This window comes from Elgaria multicarinata, chromosome 4 (genome assembly GCF_023053635.1).
Source record: "Elgaria multicarinata webbii isolate HBS135686 ecotype San Diego chromosome 4, rElgMul1.1.pri, whole genome shotgun sequence".
Lineage (NCBI taxonomy): Eukaryota > Metazoa > Chordata > Lepidosauria > Squamata > Anguidae > Elgaria > Elgaria multicarinata.
The window spans coordinates 46,269,029-46,283,685 of record NC_086174.1 but is presented as its reverse complement, the minus strand read 5'-3'; the positions used below and the strand labels follow the sequence as shown (position 1 = coordinate 46,283,685).

Genomic DNA, 14,657 nt, shown 5'->3' with positions numbered 1-14,657 from the left:
GATCCAACAGAGCCCTAACATAAGTAGAAAGCACTTTTGCTTGCATAAAGGGGGACTCCTTCTTGAGCCCATTTTCTGGATCTCTTTTGAGAGCTCAGGGATCTCTTTCCCACCATGGATTTATTCTTGGGAAAGTAAGCAACTGCTGAAGCCAGCAACTGCAATCCTGGAGCCGCATGGGAGGGGCTGCCTTTTGGAGCATCAGGTTGGACTGGAGGCAGAACAAAGGAAAGAGTTCACTCTGCTGGGTCTGCCTCTTTGGCCCCACTCTGTCATCGTGCTGATTGGCTCAGCAGTCCCCTCCTGGGAAGGAGATGCTGCTGCTGGGCCTGTGCTGTTGCAGTGGCTGAGCCACCGCTCTCCACCAGCCTTTCTCCCTCCGCTGCCAGCCAGCACGCCTCACAATTCACTGCTCCTCGTTACGTGGGGAACTTAGCTTCCCCAATTTTAGCCACAACTTCTCTCCAGTTGCAGGCCCCTGCTCTGCATCAAACACTGTTCCAGAGGGTCTCTTGACCCTGACAAGTGGGCTTTAAGGCAGCAGGAGTCCCATTCTACTAGCAGAATTCTGTTTACTGTTCTTTGGCTCCAAGACTGTATATTTTTTATCTGGCAACCCTTGAACTAAATAGGAACATTGATAATATAAGCAAAAATGGCCTGAAAGCATTGCTTAACTTCCATCTGTGCATTCAGACATTTGACCTGGCCCATATCTGAGTGGGTGAGATTATAGGGATGCCATGTATTAGGAAGAATAGCAAAGAAATCTAATAAATAATTAGGCTAGTCACATAGTTCTTGGGTCCATAAATTTGCCTCTCCCTTCCTTTAAACTTCAGAAGGTGTAAGCTCCCCACCACCACCATGCACACTGAAAAAAACCCTGTGTCCATAATGGCCATTGAACACCTATATTTTGACTCTTTGGGCACACTGTAGCCACTATAGATGCCTTCACCCCTGCCGGAATGTTGTATTCTTCTATATCTATATCTATATATCTATATCTGATTTCGGTGTGTGGCTCTTACTGTCCTCAAGTCGTACTAACCCCCAATCCTGTAGCTTGCTTTTCACCAGAAACCCACATGGTACAACCTCTAATAAATGAACTGAAGTTAATGGAGATGGCCAGAAAATTTGCTCAATCGATTAGTGTTTCTTACTGCCACATAATAATTGAAAGTAAAACTTTTAACAGGATGGCGATTGCGGGTCATTCACCTCTTCTTTGATAGACTTTTAAAATAATTGATGTAAAGAATAATTGATGTAAAGAATAAATACTTATATAAAAGGAGGTTTGAACATTATTACAACTGGAAATGTGATGAGAGAAGAAATTAATTGTATCTAAAGGGGCTGTGGGGTTTTGGTCTGTTTATTTGCAGCTAATGAGTGGGCCATTTCTGCAGAGTCTCCAGCAGTTTGCTAAAGATACAATCAATGAAGAGATGGTAGAATTACTACAGCCTTATTTTCAAATGGAAGATTATACATTTGAGAATGGAAAAAAAGTCTGTGGTAATGTGGCAGGGCTCCTTTCTTGGACACAGGCCATGGCAACGTTTTATAGCATAAACAGAGATGTATTACCTCTTAAGGTAAGTGACACTATTTCGTTCTATACACATTCTAGTTACTGAGAGGAAAAGGAAACAGATGTTTCACTTGGTCAGGAACCTCCAAATTTGCCTTTAATTTTGATTTAGTTGAAATTTGGTTGCAAATCTAAATTTGGTCTTGAACTATATAAAGTAGTTAACATAGTAATGATTTAAAATACAAAAGAGCTTAATTTAAAAAGCACAGTTTTGAAGAAGACATATCAATGATTGCTTTGATGATATGATGTGATATTTTCACATTCTTGCCCAAACTGTAATGAAGAAATATTCTAGACTGTGAGAAAATCAAATTAAGCCAATTGCCATTAAAACAAAATACAGGAGATCATTCATGGTCTCCTGTTGTCTCATCTAGTTGTGAATCTAAGGAGCAATTTCTGAGATTTTTTAAATGATTTCCCATTAGTTAGCTAGCTGTGTTTTATCCAGTTAGTATTCATTTGCTTTCCCCATCACCATTTTTTAATTCGCTAAAAATAGGAAAACCCATATGCAGTTTGTGAAAGACATCACAAAGTTTTGGAAAACATATTTTTCAATTTCAGGCTAACTTGGCAAAACAAGAAGGACGTTTGAAAGTAGCAAATGCAGAATTAGGGATGGCTCAGCAATTGCTAGATGAGAAGCAAGCAGAACTGGATAAAGTGCAAGCAAAGTTTGATGCAGCTATGAAAGAGAAGATGGTAAAACAAGACAATACATTGTGAATTAGAAGTATATGTTCTGTTTTGTCTTGAACATTTTCTTGGGGCTAATGATGGCTGCCTTGCTTCTGGCACACTTTGGCCACTTTTGTGTTCCTGGTTACATGCCAATCAGGCTTCTGTCTTGGATGTGGTATTGAAACTTTGCTGCCTTAGGGATCTACGGGATGTACAGGAGAGATGATAGGCCTTTTACACTAGCCACTTCAAGGGCCTTAGCGGATTGAAAGGCTGATTAGGTATAACATTTTAATATTAAATATTTAAATACATAAATATGAAACTGCTGTGACTCAGTCCACCAAAGCCAGGAGTCCCAAGGCAATTCCCTGAATTAATTTGTAGGGACACTTATATGAATGTTTAGGCTTGGGTAGGAGTAACCTACCCAAGTAATGGGTAGGTTACTCCTGAGTAATTTCTCTTCTTTAATGAAACCCAAACACACAGGGAAATAGAAAGCCATGAAAACCTGTAAGTCGTTTCATTCTTTGGATTGTGTTATTCTCCTTTCTTCAAACAGGACTCTCTGTCCTCCTTAGGGCTGAGGAGTAGTTTGTACCTTCCCACTTCTGACAGTGCTCACTCTCTGCTGGCTTGGAAGTACTACAGGATTTCATACACTCCCCTAACAGGCCCAAGTCACCATCTTTAAGAAAAGAAATAGGGGTCCAAGATTTTAGCTAAGGCTTGGGTAGGAGTGCCCCTCCTCTTGTCCCTGATCTCACACTGCACCACCACACAAGGTCAGGGACAAGTTGTGTGGGGTTACCAGACAGAGAATTATTTTGTCACTGGATAGCCAAGATACTGGGAGCACTTTGGCAGTTCAATATCAAAACATCAGCCTTCAGCTTTCCCCTCCAGCTTGGACCTTGAAAGTGGCACAGGGATCATCTCCATTATTTCAGTGCATTTTTGAGCAGTGCACAACTGTAGAGATAATCCCTGTCCCCATCCCCATCTCTAAGCTGTAGAGGAAGGCTGGAAACTCTCTTATCATGCTTGCAGTAAAACAAAGAATACTTGCCTAACTGACCCAAGTGGACCAATGAAAGGAAGGGGGGAATCTGTCATTTATAATTAGACACTCTTCTCCTCTAGGGTGTGTCCTCTCTGGATCTCTGGTTTCCTCAATTGGCTCTGCCCCTGTATATCATATGACCATTACAGCCCAACTGTGTTAGCTTTCCATAAGAAGGCATAGGAGGTGGGCCCATATGGTGGTATCTACCTTTCTTACTGTGCTGGGCAGTTTGACGAGGGCACACATAAGTGTAACATGAAGATTTAGAGATGGGGATCTGGGCCATCCTGCCTTAAGCAGCTTTCAATACAACCAACCCTGAAGTGTTCACAAACAGCCCTTCAATGCAGTTCTAATGGATAAAAATGTATGATTGCTTGTCATGTCATTGGAACCGGGCAGCTGTCTTGACTTTCCTCCCATTTAATATATATGTGAAATTTTTGAGCAAGACCTTGCCAAGATGGTTATGAAATGGCACCAGTACATGAATAATCCCCAAGTCTTTTTCTTCTTTTCAGTTCATTGTAGTCTAGCATTTATTTATGTGTTTGTTATATTTATTAGTATATTAACCTATTCCTCTAGGCAACATACAGCTTTTAAACAACAGAAATTAAAATACAAATCAAATGTTTCACCTCATATAATTCTGTCTCTGCATGGGTTGGATACTGGATGTGGATAGCCCAGCTGAATCCAGACTGGGGTGGTGGCTGCTGGCAAGTCTTTATATAAAATGAATGGGAGAATTCATTACTCAATGGGTTCTGGTTTCTCTGGTTTCTGAAGCTCCTAGGCTCATTGCCGCTTGTCAAGAATAGTGGTTACTATGGGAGCTTTTCATCCACTCTGCCTGTTGAGAATGCTGCAATATTTTATCTTCAGACCGAACCTAGCAACCATCATTCATGCCATAAATGATCTTGATAGCATATATCTGTTTTCAAGATATATATTCATTATTTTAAAGTAGTATAGCTATTAGGGTGGTCATTTGAAAAGCATAATGTGTGACATGTTATTTCCAAACTTTAGGACCTCTTGAATGATGCAGATATGTGTAGGAGAAAGATGCAGGCAGCCTCTGCACTTATAGACGGCTTGAGCGGAGAGAAAATTAGATGGACCCAGCAAAGTAAAGAGTTCCGAGCCCAGATAAACAGGTGCAGTATGTAATAAATAAAGGAACAGAATTCATGTTAAAATATTATTAAAACCCAATAGGTAAGCATAATTCTTCAAGCTGTGAAAATACTGGTAATACTTGCATAGTTGGGGCCCAGTGAATTCAAGGGGAATTGGTGACACTGTCATGGCTGTTATTTCATAATAATGTTTCACCAAAATCTATTTGAAAGGTCTAATTTTAGTATACATCTGATTGATGTATACTAAAATTCTCTTTCTTTGTTTCTTTCTTTGTTTCGGAGTCTCTCCCTTCTTATTGTGTGGAACTAATGTATGAGCAAAATTAGAACCTTCAAAATGATCTCCATTATAGTGATCTTGTTTCCCTCCTCGTTATAAATCAGCGCTGCTGATTTCCAAGGTTATATAAGGAGTAATGCTGCTCCAGTGTCCTGACTTGCTTTTAATCAGCTCTCTGAAGCAAGTGGCTAGCACTAGTGGAAGACTCATTCACTTCAACAGTTAGGATGCTTTTAGTATGCATTTAGGATGTTTTTAACAGTGTATACTATGTTTTTAATCAGTATTTTATGTATTTTATGCTTGCTTTTCTTCCCCACCTCGATCGAATCAGAGAGGCGGGTAAGAAATAAATAATAATAATAATAATAATAATAATAATAATAATTATTATTATTATTATTATTATTATTAGGCGTGTGGCTAACTTCAACTTCCACATTTAAAACTTAGAAGTAAACATCAGCCCTCCTCAACCTTGCCATCATTATTTGAATTTCTATAAGCGTTTTTTTTTTAAATGGCTGTGCCACATTAATTATTTTAAAGAATGGAACAAAAGTGTATTAATGAAAGATTCCTTATTTTTCTAGACTTGTGGGAGATGTTTTACTCTGCACAGGCTTCCTTTCATATTGTGGCCCTTTTAATCAGATATTCAGGAATCTTTTGCTTAAAGATTTATGGGAGACAGAGATGAGACTGCGAAAGATCCCTTTTACTGAAAACTTGAATCTCATTTCAATGTTGGTGGATCCTCCTACGGTAGGTCTTGTATTCGGTTGATGTTTTATAGCTCTAACTTTTAATCCTGTTTATTAATTATGGGGTAGGTTCTACCTATTCTCCTGACCTTCATAGAGGACATTCTAAAGTTAGGAATGCCCTCCATGATACTCAGAGAACAGTAATCCATAGTAAGAAAAATGATATTTTTACAGTTATAAATCATTTGAAAAATACCTTCTTATTGATGATACATTAGAACAGAGAAACGTTCAATGTTGAATGAGCAGACTTCCAATGTTGCATGAACCCTCCCTTCCCCTCGTCCCCCTGCCCCCCCCCCCCAAATCTGTTCCATAGGGCCCCTCAACCCTCTAGAGCAGAATTTTGTGGGGATTGGGAGAATTTGTAATGGGGAGGAGAAGAATCCATTCCATTAGGAGATGCTGTTCCACCAACAGGTGGACATAGTTGGATTCAATGTATTGTTTTAATAAAAAGTTTGTTTTATTACTGTAATGAAAGAGGAACCAAAGTGTATTGTGAGTGGGTTCATGGAAGGAAGCCATTCTGGCAAACACCAACAGAGGATTGAAACTTGAACCAGCAATGATTTTCAACTCAGTTGCTATAAGAGTTTCAGTGTGATAAGTAACATTTATTTGTTTTACACTTGATTATTTGTTTAAAACTTGCATCATTTTTTAAAAGTTTGCAGCCACAAATATTACAATTACTGCTATATATCAGTATTAGAAGAACCTATATGGAAAGGGACACATAAAATTCCTGTGTTGCTTCAGAATTGTAATTTAATTAATTTCTTACCATAAATGTTAACAGTGGATGCATAATTTAAATAAAATAAGGCTGCAATCAATCACTGTTTCTTATTTATTATAAGAGAAAAGTATTCACTGTGGCATATGAACTGTAAAAATGTCTTTCTTATTTTTTATCTCGTCCTGGACATAAGGTCAGCTTATATATGGAAGAAGTTGGGTGGTTTTCATTTGACTGTAGAGGTGCATTCACAACCTCATAGACAAATATTAATGTGATCTGGAAAGAGGGACATGTGTGACAATACTCCATGACTGCAATTTTTCTAGTTGACATAATCATGGAAATGATTGAGGCTGTCTTCATTCAATAAAACATCTCTGGCCTTGTAGCAGATTAGTCATTACATTGCTATTTGTGATTTGCTATAAAGTTAACCTTCTGCAAAACAAGTGAACACAGGTGCAGCAAAACTTGAATTGATAAAAGAATACAAACTACTATGGCATCTCATTAAAGACTAACCAGTTTATTTGGCATAAGTGTTAGTGTTGCTGTAGTTGTTTTTGTTCTTCTTACAACAAGATAGTAACTTTGTCATCAAACATATACATGTTCAGCCATAAATCATGGTGAGGTCAATAACTGATTGTTAAGTAACTTTTTAATACAGTAATGAATGGTAATCCTGATCAGTCAGAACCTGGCAAAACTCTAAAGGAGCTATCCAAGGTCATGAACCTATTTTGTGGACAGGGTTCAGCAGTATAAATAGCTCCTTTACAGTTCTGCTAGGTTCAGACTGAAACCCAGGATGAATTCAGAGCCCCACCAAAATCCGAGCTACCGGCCTCCACTGCTTGTGATGCTTCACAGTCTTTTACTAAAATTTTCCACATTTCAAAAGTTGCTTCCTAACCAGCACAGAGCACAGCTTAAACAACTACAAATCTCCACTGCATACTCCCAAGTTGACATGTTAAACTATACTAGCCTATATGTGGGGTGAGAATGGGGTGGGAGCACTGAGATGGAGAGAAAGAAAAATGAGACAGGACAAATGTATGTAATTTAATAGTTCACGCCAGCCTTCCTGAACCTGGCACACTTCAGATGTGTTGGACTACATCTCCCACCATCCCTAGTCAGCATGCTTGTTGGCTGGGATGATGGAGAGTTATAATCCAGCACATCTGGGTGGTGCCAGGTTCAGGAAGGCAGCTCTTTCCACTAGTATTTTTCCTTAATCAGTACTCTGTATGTCTTGAGTGTCACTGTGTATCTTTTAGGGTGTATGTGTATCTCATTGTTAGCAGAGGTCTCTCCATTTTTAACAGGAAACTGTAAAGTAGCCATCATATTGCAGGCAAAATGTCATGATGTCCTGTATGCGAGAATGTCTCCTTGAGTGCATCCTTCTTATCTAATATAAACAAGAGCTCCGGCTCCAGTGCTGCTGTGTCAAAGTTAACTTTTGTAACTTACTGTAAGGCCAAAGGTATTGTTTACAGAACAGAGAGAATTGTTTAGCATAATTAGCTATGCCCCAGTGTTATGTTCTGATTGGTTAATGCTGCAACTGGGCCCTGCCCCTTGCAGGCTCAAATACTGTACTGTATTCCCTATGTCTTTTGTCTGATTGCTCCCTTTGAAGAGACCAGGCCTTGATTACTAATCAATAAAGCGCTTTTGAACCCTCTGTCGCTGGAATGGTGAAGTCGTGCTTAAGGGCTGTTTGGATTTCGTCCTTGGGTGAAAAGAACATTGATCTAACATCATTGGTGATAGCCAGACTCTTTTTAAGGGAAGAATATTGTGGTGCTGGCAATGAGTGAGACTATGGATGAAGGGTTTGGTGTTAGATCTTTTCTGGCTTAGAGGAGCGCATTGGCTAGCCAGCATCCAGAACTGAAGCATCCAGAACTTCTTGTTGTTTTAGTGTTTCATTAAATCTTCTCCTGTTTTCTATTTTTTTTTTTTTTGATGTTGTAAATTACTGAGGAAATGACTTGTCCTTAATGTCTAGATTAGCGAATGGAACTTACAAGGGCTTCCAGGAGATGAACTCTCAGTTCAAAATGGCATCATTGTTACTAAGGCAACAAGATATCCACTTTTGATAGATCCACAAACTCAAGGGAAAACATGGATTAAACAGAAAGAAAAGGACAATGAATTACAAGTAAGTGTTGCAAAATTTTAAAGGAAAAGTATGTTCTCTTCTCCATGCAAATATTTCTATATTTTTCCTGGAAACAGAGTAAAGTACATCTGAGTAATGTTGTATTGATCTGAAGACCTGATTCTTTTAGGTCAAGTCAGAGTAGATTCTTTGGATTACCAAGATGAAACAAAGCCACTTGCACCAAAAATATGACATCTTTTTGATAGGAAACAGATGCATAAAATATATGCAAAGAAAGCTCAAACCTCTTTTCAGCTAATCAACCTGTCACAGCTGGGTGTCTCTCAGAATCCCCACAATAGGCAGAAACCATTTCTAGGGCCACAAGTTTCTCCAAGTTGGTTGTGCGCACAGTGCCCCTTGGAGCGAGACTAAAGTTCAAAACTAGCCTGCTTGAATTTATATCTTTCCCTCCCCAAGCTGAAGAGTTGACAGGTCAAATTCAGGAGAAGGGTGAGGGAGAGCTTCCCAGATCAGAAGAGTGGGACGAAACAGCTTCACTCTTATCTTCACTTCATATGGCTGGTCAAAACAGCTTCAGGGTGAAAGGCCTGTGTGAGAGGCCTAATTAACTATGAAGCTGCCAGTTAAGTCAAATTACACAGGTGTACTAACAGCAAATACGAACTCTGTGAAGTCCACATTTTTGCACACTAACCAGTTCTCTATACCCCATCCCTGTGAACTTCACAGAGTTCCTATTTGCTGCTAGTAGACCTGTGAAATTTAGCTTAACTGGTAGCTTTGTAGTTAATTGGCTGAACTGGTAGCTTCATAATTGTCAAAAGTCTTGTAGACATTCTCCCCACCCCACCCCTCAGGTCATACAAGCAAGTCAGTTTTACTTTGAGCCTTTCAGGGCAAGCATTCATTCTCTCTACACAGATTCTTCCCATCTCTGCTGCTAATTTGAAGAGTATGAGCTACCTCACCATATTCATTACCTTTCCTATAGAAATTCAGAGCTCAGACACCTCTAAGCCAAAACCTCAGGAAAACAGGTGCACACAGAGCTGCGAGGATTCTTGGTTCAAATCCGATCTTAGGCATGTGGTTGTAGGCTGACATCTCTCAGTATCAGTTTTCCATCTAAAAAATGGGAATAACAGCCTGTTTCAGAAAGCTGGCATGAAGCTAAACATGAAAAGAAATGTAAAACACTTTGCACATAGTGCAAAGTGAAAGCTGGCATGAAGAAAGCTGGCATGAAGCTAAACATGAAAAGAAATGTAAAACACTTTGCACATAGTGCAATGTTATCCATGTTTACACAGACATAAGCCCCACTGAGTTCAATGGGATTTACACCCAGTTCAGTGTGTGTAGGATTGCTGGCTTAGAGGACTCTAGAAATTAGTAACAAGAAGCACATGAGCCAATTATCTTTCTTCTTCTAAAGAACGGATGGTTTTTGTTTCTAAGGTGACAACTCTGAATCATAAATATTTCCGCACACACCTAGAGGATGCTCTCTCTCTGGGAAGACCACTTTTAATTGAGGATATAAGTGAAGAATTAGATCCTGCCCTTGATAATATATTAGAAAAGAACTTCATTAAATCTGGAACGTCTTTCAAGGTTAGTTACTTTACAAAAGAGATATAATAAATTTTATATATTGTTCAAATATGTGATAAATGATTACTGCTCTCTCTTCATAGCAGGCAGCTAAAGAAATTTTGTGACCAAACAGAGCAACACCCCCTTCACACGTTTCTTCTCGAATTCAGAATCCAAGAGATAGATTGGTCAGAGGCCTTAGGAAGCGGTTTTTGTTGTTTTATTTGTGACTCTGTGGGGGAATAGTTCTTATTTGCCCCTCCTTGCATCTTAAGGGATCTACAGGGAGCCTCCCCAACCCCTTGCCCCAACACTATCAATACCACATGAAGTGGAGGCTGGTGGTTCCAATTTCTGTGGACTGTGAATCCATTCTGGCTTTCAGTCAGAACCAGTCAGAACTCTGAAGGAGCTTTCCAAGGTGCTGAACTCTATCCCCCAAATAGGTTCAATACCTTGGATAGATCTTTTAGAGTTTTGGCTGATTCTGACTGAAATCTGGATTGGATTCACAGCCCCACAAAAATTGGAGCCGCAAGCCTCCATGGACCACAGGGAATAGAAACAGAGTAACTTTTCCCACTTATATCTTTGCACTTCTGAGTATATGGAAAATAAGTACACTACATGCAGAGTTCGACAATGATCCCTAAGGGACAATAAGCTGCCTTTCCCCTTTGCCTGCTTAACATTCTTTTTGAATGTGAATAAACTCAGGTGGACCAGAATCTATTATTTAAGGGTGGCCATGGACTCCCTCCTCTCTTAACCCTAGTGTGTAGTTCAACCAAGGAGTTTTCTAGAAATGCTAGAGTACACCTTGGTTCTGTCAAGTGCAGCCAAGCCAAGTCAAGTATTTGTACACAGTTGCTGTGTACATGTCTTTAATGTCCTTGATTTGGCCTGAACAAATCTGTGACAAAAAGCAAGAATTCAAATTTTGCTGAAGCATACCTACTGTCCCAGTTTTCCCAGCACAATACTTAATTCTAGGTGTCTACTGGGTTTCTGAGAACAATTGATAAGTACGAGCTGAAGGTCTAGGTACTGGAAGAGTGCCTAGACCAGTGGTTCTCAACCTTCCTAATGCCGCGACCCTTTAATACAGTTCCTCATGTTGTGGTGACCCCCAACCATAAAATTATTTTCGTTCTTCTCTACACGATCCATTGTCATGGGATGGTTTGCTAATGAAAATAATACATAACAATAGCTTTAATAATACAAAAGATGATACATGACATAGTTCAGTCATAACAGTTTCCTAAGACCATCGGAAATATGTGTTTTCCGATGGGCTTAGGCGAACCCTGTGAAAGGGTCATTCGACCCCCAAAGGGGTCCCGACCCACAGGTTGAGAACCGCTGGCCTAGACCTTCCCCTTTAAGGGCACTGGAAGAGTTCAACCTGTGAAGCTAATGTTCTGCCAACTTGATCTGCCCCAGCCAACCAGAGCAGATCCTCTCAGAGATGCAACTCAGTAATCTTCACAGTCCCTTGCATGGGTGAGTATGATTGGGAAGAGTTTTCCTTCTCTGAGGCTCAGAGAAGGCTCTATATTGTGCACAAATGGAAAAGTCCCCCCCCAATTTGTGGTAGACAGATCACCTCACAACCAGGTACATTTCCTTCAGTGCACAGCATGCAGCTGCCAAGCGCTACGCTTGATCGTCTCTTGTTCTCCTCTAGCAACCTCAGTAGAATATCCAGCAAATACCCTTTTCTTCCACCAGCCCATATGGGCACCAGCTGCCACTGCTTGGGCCTCCTCTTTATTTAGTATTGGCCTCTCTTCATTCTTTCATTGAAATTGGCAAGTAGGTCAGTCTCTAGATACAAAGTGAATGATAGCCAGGTAGCCCAGAAGCCCTTTAGATGTAGCATGATAAGAAGGTCTAGATGCAGGTGAAAGGCACACAGAAATTTCAGAACAAACAAGCCAGTTAGGGTCCAACTATATGTTACACAATAGTGTGTATGAGAAATTCCTGATGGCCAGTATTTTAATTGAACACCAATTTCAGGAGGTGCCATTTTGAGCAGAGGAGCCAGAGGAGGAGAGGATGCTTAATTCTTTCCCCACTCGTCATTTCCCACTCAGAATCCTCCCCCCACCTCAGGATGCCTGATGTGCATTTATCCTTTTAAGATGCTTGCTAAGTATTAGATGCATGTGGAGTAAAGGAAGAAGTAACTCACAACAGATTTAACTCTTCCTATTCCGCTGAATAGAATTTATCAGCCAGTTCAGTGATAAAGCATTAATCCCACAGAGGAATAGAAGGCGGACAAGATGAGGTGATGCAAAAAGACAAAATGATAAGTTGACGTGGTGCATAAGAACAGCAGAACTCTCTTCCCTCTGACTATAATCTATATATCATTGTAGGTTTTGTTGGGTTTGGGTCAGCATTAATCATAGGCATCTAATAAATGCTTGGCAGAAGCACAGGAATGTACTACAGGACTATTTTTCAAGTATCACTAAGTAATAGCATGCTTGTTGGATTTGTACCTTGAAATTGAGAGATTTACCTTGAAATATGGGTGCTTAAATAGGACAAGGAATTTTAAATATACTATACGCCAGCATTTTACCATTCTCATGCCATTTTCCCCTTGATTTGCACAACTGTTCTATTTCTCTCTCTCTCTCTCTCTCTCTCTCTCTCATGAAAAATTAGAAAAGAGGGATACAAAGGAGTGCATCATTTTGGCCAATGCTTTAGAAAAAACAGAGAAAGAGGATTATACTGCCACATAGATAGTTAATAATTATTTGTTATACCCAAGTTGATTTTAAAAATTCCATTGTTCATGAAGATATGTGATATTAAATATATCTTGAGCTATTCTGAGTCTCCACATCTTCTTGTACGATATTTCACAATAACAAAACATGCTGGTTACAATGCAATAAAATATGGTTTGAATTGTTGTTTAGGTGAAAGTTGGGGATAAGGAAGTAGATGTCATGAATACATTTAAACTTTATATTACTACAAAATTGCCCAATCCTGCCTTCACTCCTGAGATTAATGCTAAAACATCAGTAATTGATTTTACTGTTACAATGAAAGGACTTGAAAATCAGTTATTGAAGAGAGTAATTCTTACAGAGAAACAGGTAAGATAACAAATAACAGTGAGCGGTTGTACTAACGGCATAATGAAACAGGGCTTCGCTGCAATTAAAAAAAACTGATTCTGGAATGGAGGTCTAAAGTCTACTAGAAGGCCATGGTGATTTGATATTGTGGTGAGTAGATGGGAATGAATTTTGGAAGGAAGCAAATGCACGGTGGCAGAAGCTGCATGTTTTCTAAATCAGGGATAAAATTACTTGGTGGTTATCCAGACCAAACAAAATTCTATCAGTGAATGGAAGGCCACAATCTTTGTCCTCTAGATTTTACGGAGACGCTAATCAAATCAGGGCATAATATTACACCCTAAAAAGTTTTATGCTATGGGGGGGGGAAATGTAAGAGGCAACTAACGATTTTCTAAGCAATATGTTTGTATTATATTTTGAAGGAAGAAGAACATGCTCAATAAGAAATGTAGGGGAGGCAGCCTTGTGCTTGCCTCTATCGCCACACAGGGTGGGCGGGGAGGAGCAAGGTGTGGGTGGCAGCGTTTGCAGGGGGGGAGAACACTTCCCCTCCTGCCACGTTCCCTCTGCAACCCATCTCTTGGCTACTTTCCCCAGGCAGGTTTTCAAGACATGTATGCTGGGTTTATGGAGGGAAGTGGCTGGGGAGAGGGCTGCTAGGGAAAAGCTAAAGCACCTCCTTCCTACCGCTCCTGCTTTGCACAATTGGCAAACGTGCAGTTAGGAATCACATGTTTGCCACGGAATCTCCTTATAGGGGTTTCTCTAAATGAGCTATTTATAGCATGTGCATGACTGGCCGCTCACGTCAACCGCCACAACGTCTTCTGTGTTCCACCCACCCCCAGTAATCCTGTGTTTTTCTAACACAGGAAATAATCCAGCATCTCTTTAGGATGGGATTTCCCACCACTGGATGGCGCTGTTTCATCGCAGCTTACACCAAACAGGATATGACACTTTGAAAACAGTTTGAAAACTGTATCTGCATTGTGTCCTGGGCCCGAACAGTTGTCACTACTGTTATAAACCATTTTAAAGCGGTAATGTAGATCCTGCCCTATTCTTTTCCGTGGCATTCCCTTTTTCAATTCAAAACCACGTGGTCACTGTTGGTAGCGGTCTGAAGGGGTCTGTTTTGAACACGAAAAGATCAAAGACCACAAGGATGTGGTTGTTGTTTTTTCTAATATAGAGAACCTCTAAGACTGTTAAATAATAATCTTGGCAATCGTTTAAAAGACAAAAATATAAACATGTAAATCCTCCTACATTGCGAAGCAGTCAATTGCATTTTTATGCAATGCTAAAATAATGTCTACAAAATTTGTCTTGGTATTTAACATAGGAACTGGAAGCAGAGAGAATTAAACTCATGGAAGATGTAACTTATAATAAACGGAAAATGAAAGAATTAGAAGACAATCTCCTATATAAATTAACTGCAACTAAAGGTACGTATTGATTTTTACATATTTCTTAGTTATTAATGCT

At 39.8% G+C, this 14,657-nt stretch overlaps 1 protein-coding gene across 1 annotated transcript in view; it reads left to right on the top strand.

Moving 5' to 3' along the window:
• Nucleotides 1-14,657, top strand: part of DNAH8 (dynein axonemal heavy chain 8) — a 154,984-nt gene that overhangs the window by 108,325 nt on the left and 32,002 nt on the right. The window contains exons 66-73 of the mRNA XM_063125403.1: nucleotides 1,395-1,607; nucleotides 2,177-2,314; nucleotides 4,401-4,528; nucleotides 5,387-5,558; nucleotides 8,329-8,484; nucleotides 9,910-10,065; nucleotides 12,993-13,175; nucleotides 14,512-14,617. Coding sequence (XP_062981473.1) covers nucleotides 1,395-1,607; nucleotides 2,177-2,314; nucleotides 4,401-4,528; nucleotides 5,387-5,558; nucleotides 8,329-8,484; nucleotides 9,910-10,065; nucleotides 12,993-13,175; nucleotides 14,512-14,617 — 1,252 coding nt within the window. The remainder of the gene's footprint in view (nucleotides 1-1,394; nucleotides 1,608-2,176; nucleotides 2,315-4,400; nucleotides 4,529-5,386; nucleotides 5,559-8,328; nucleotides 8,485-9,909; nucleotides 10,066-12,992; nucleotides 13,176-14,511; nucleotides 14,618-14,657) is intronic.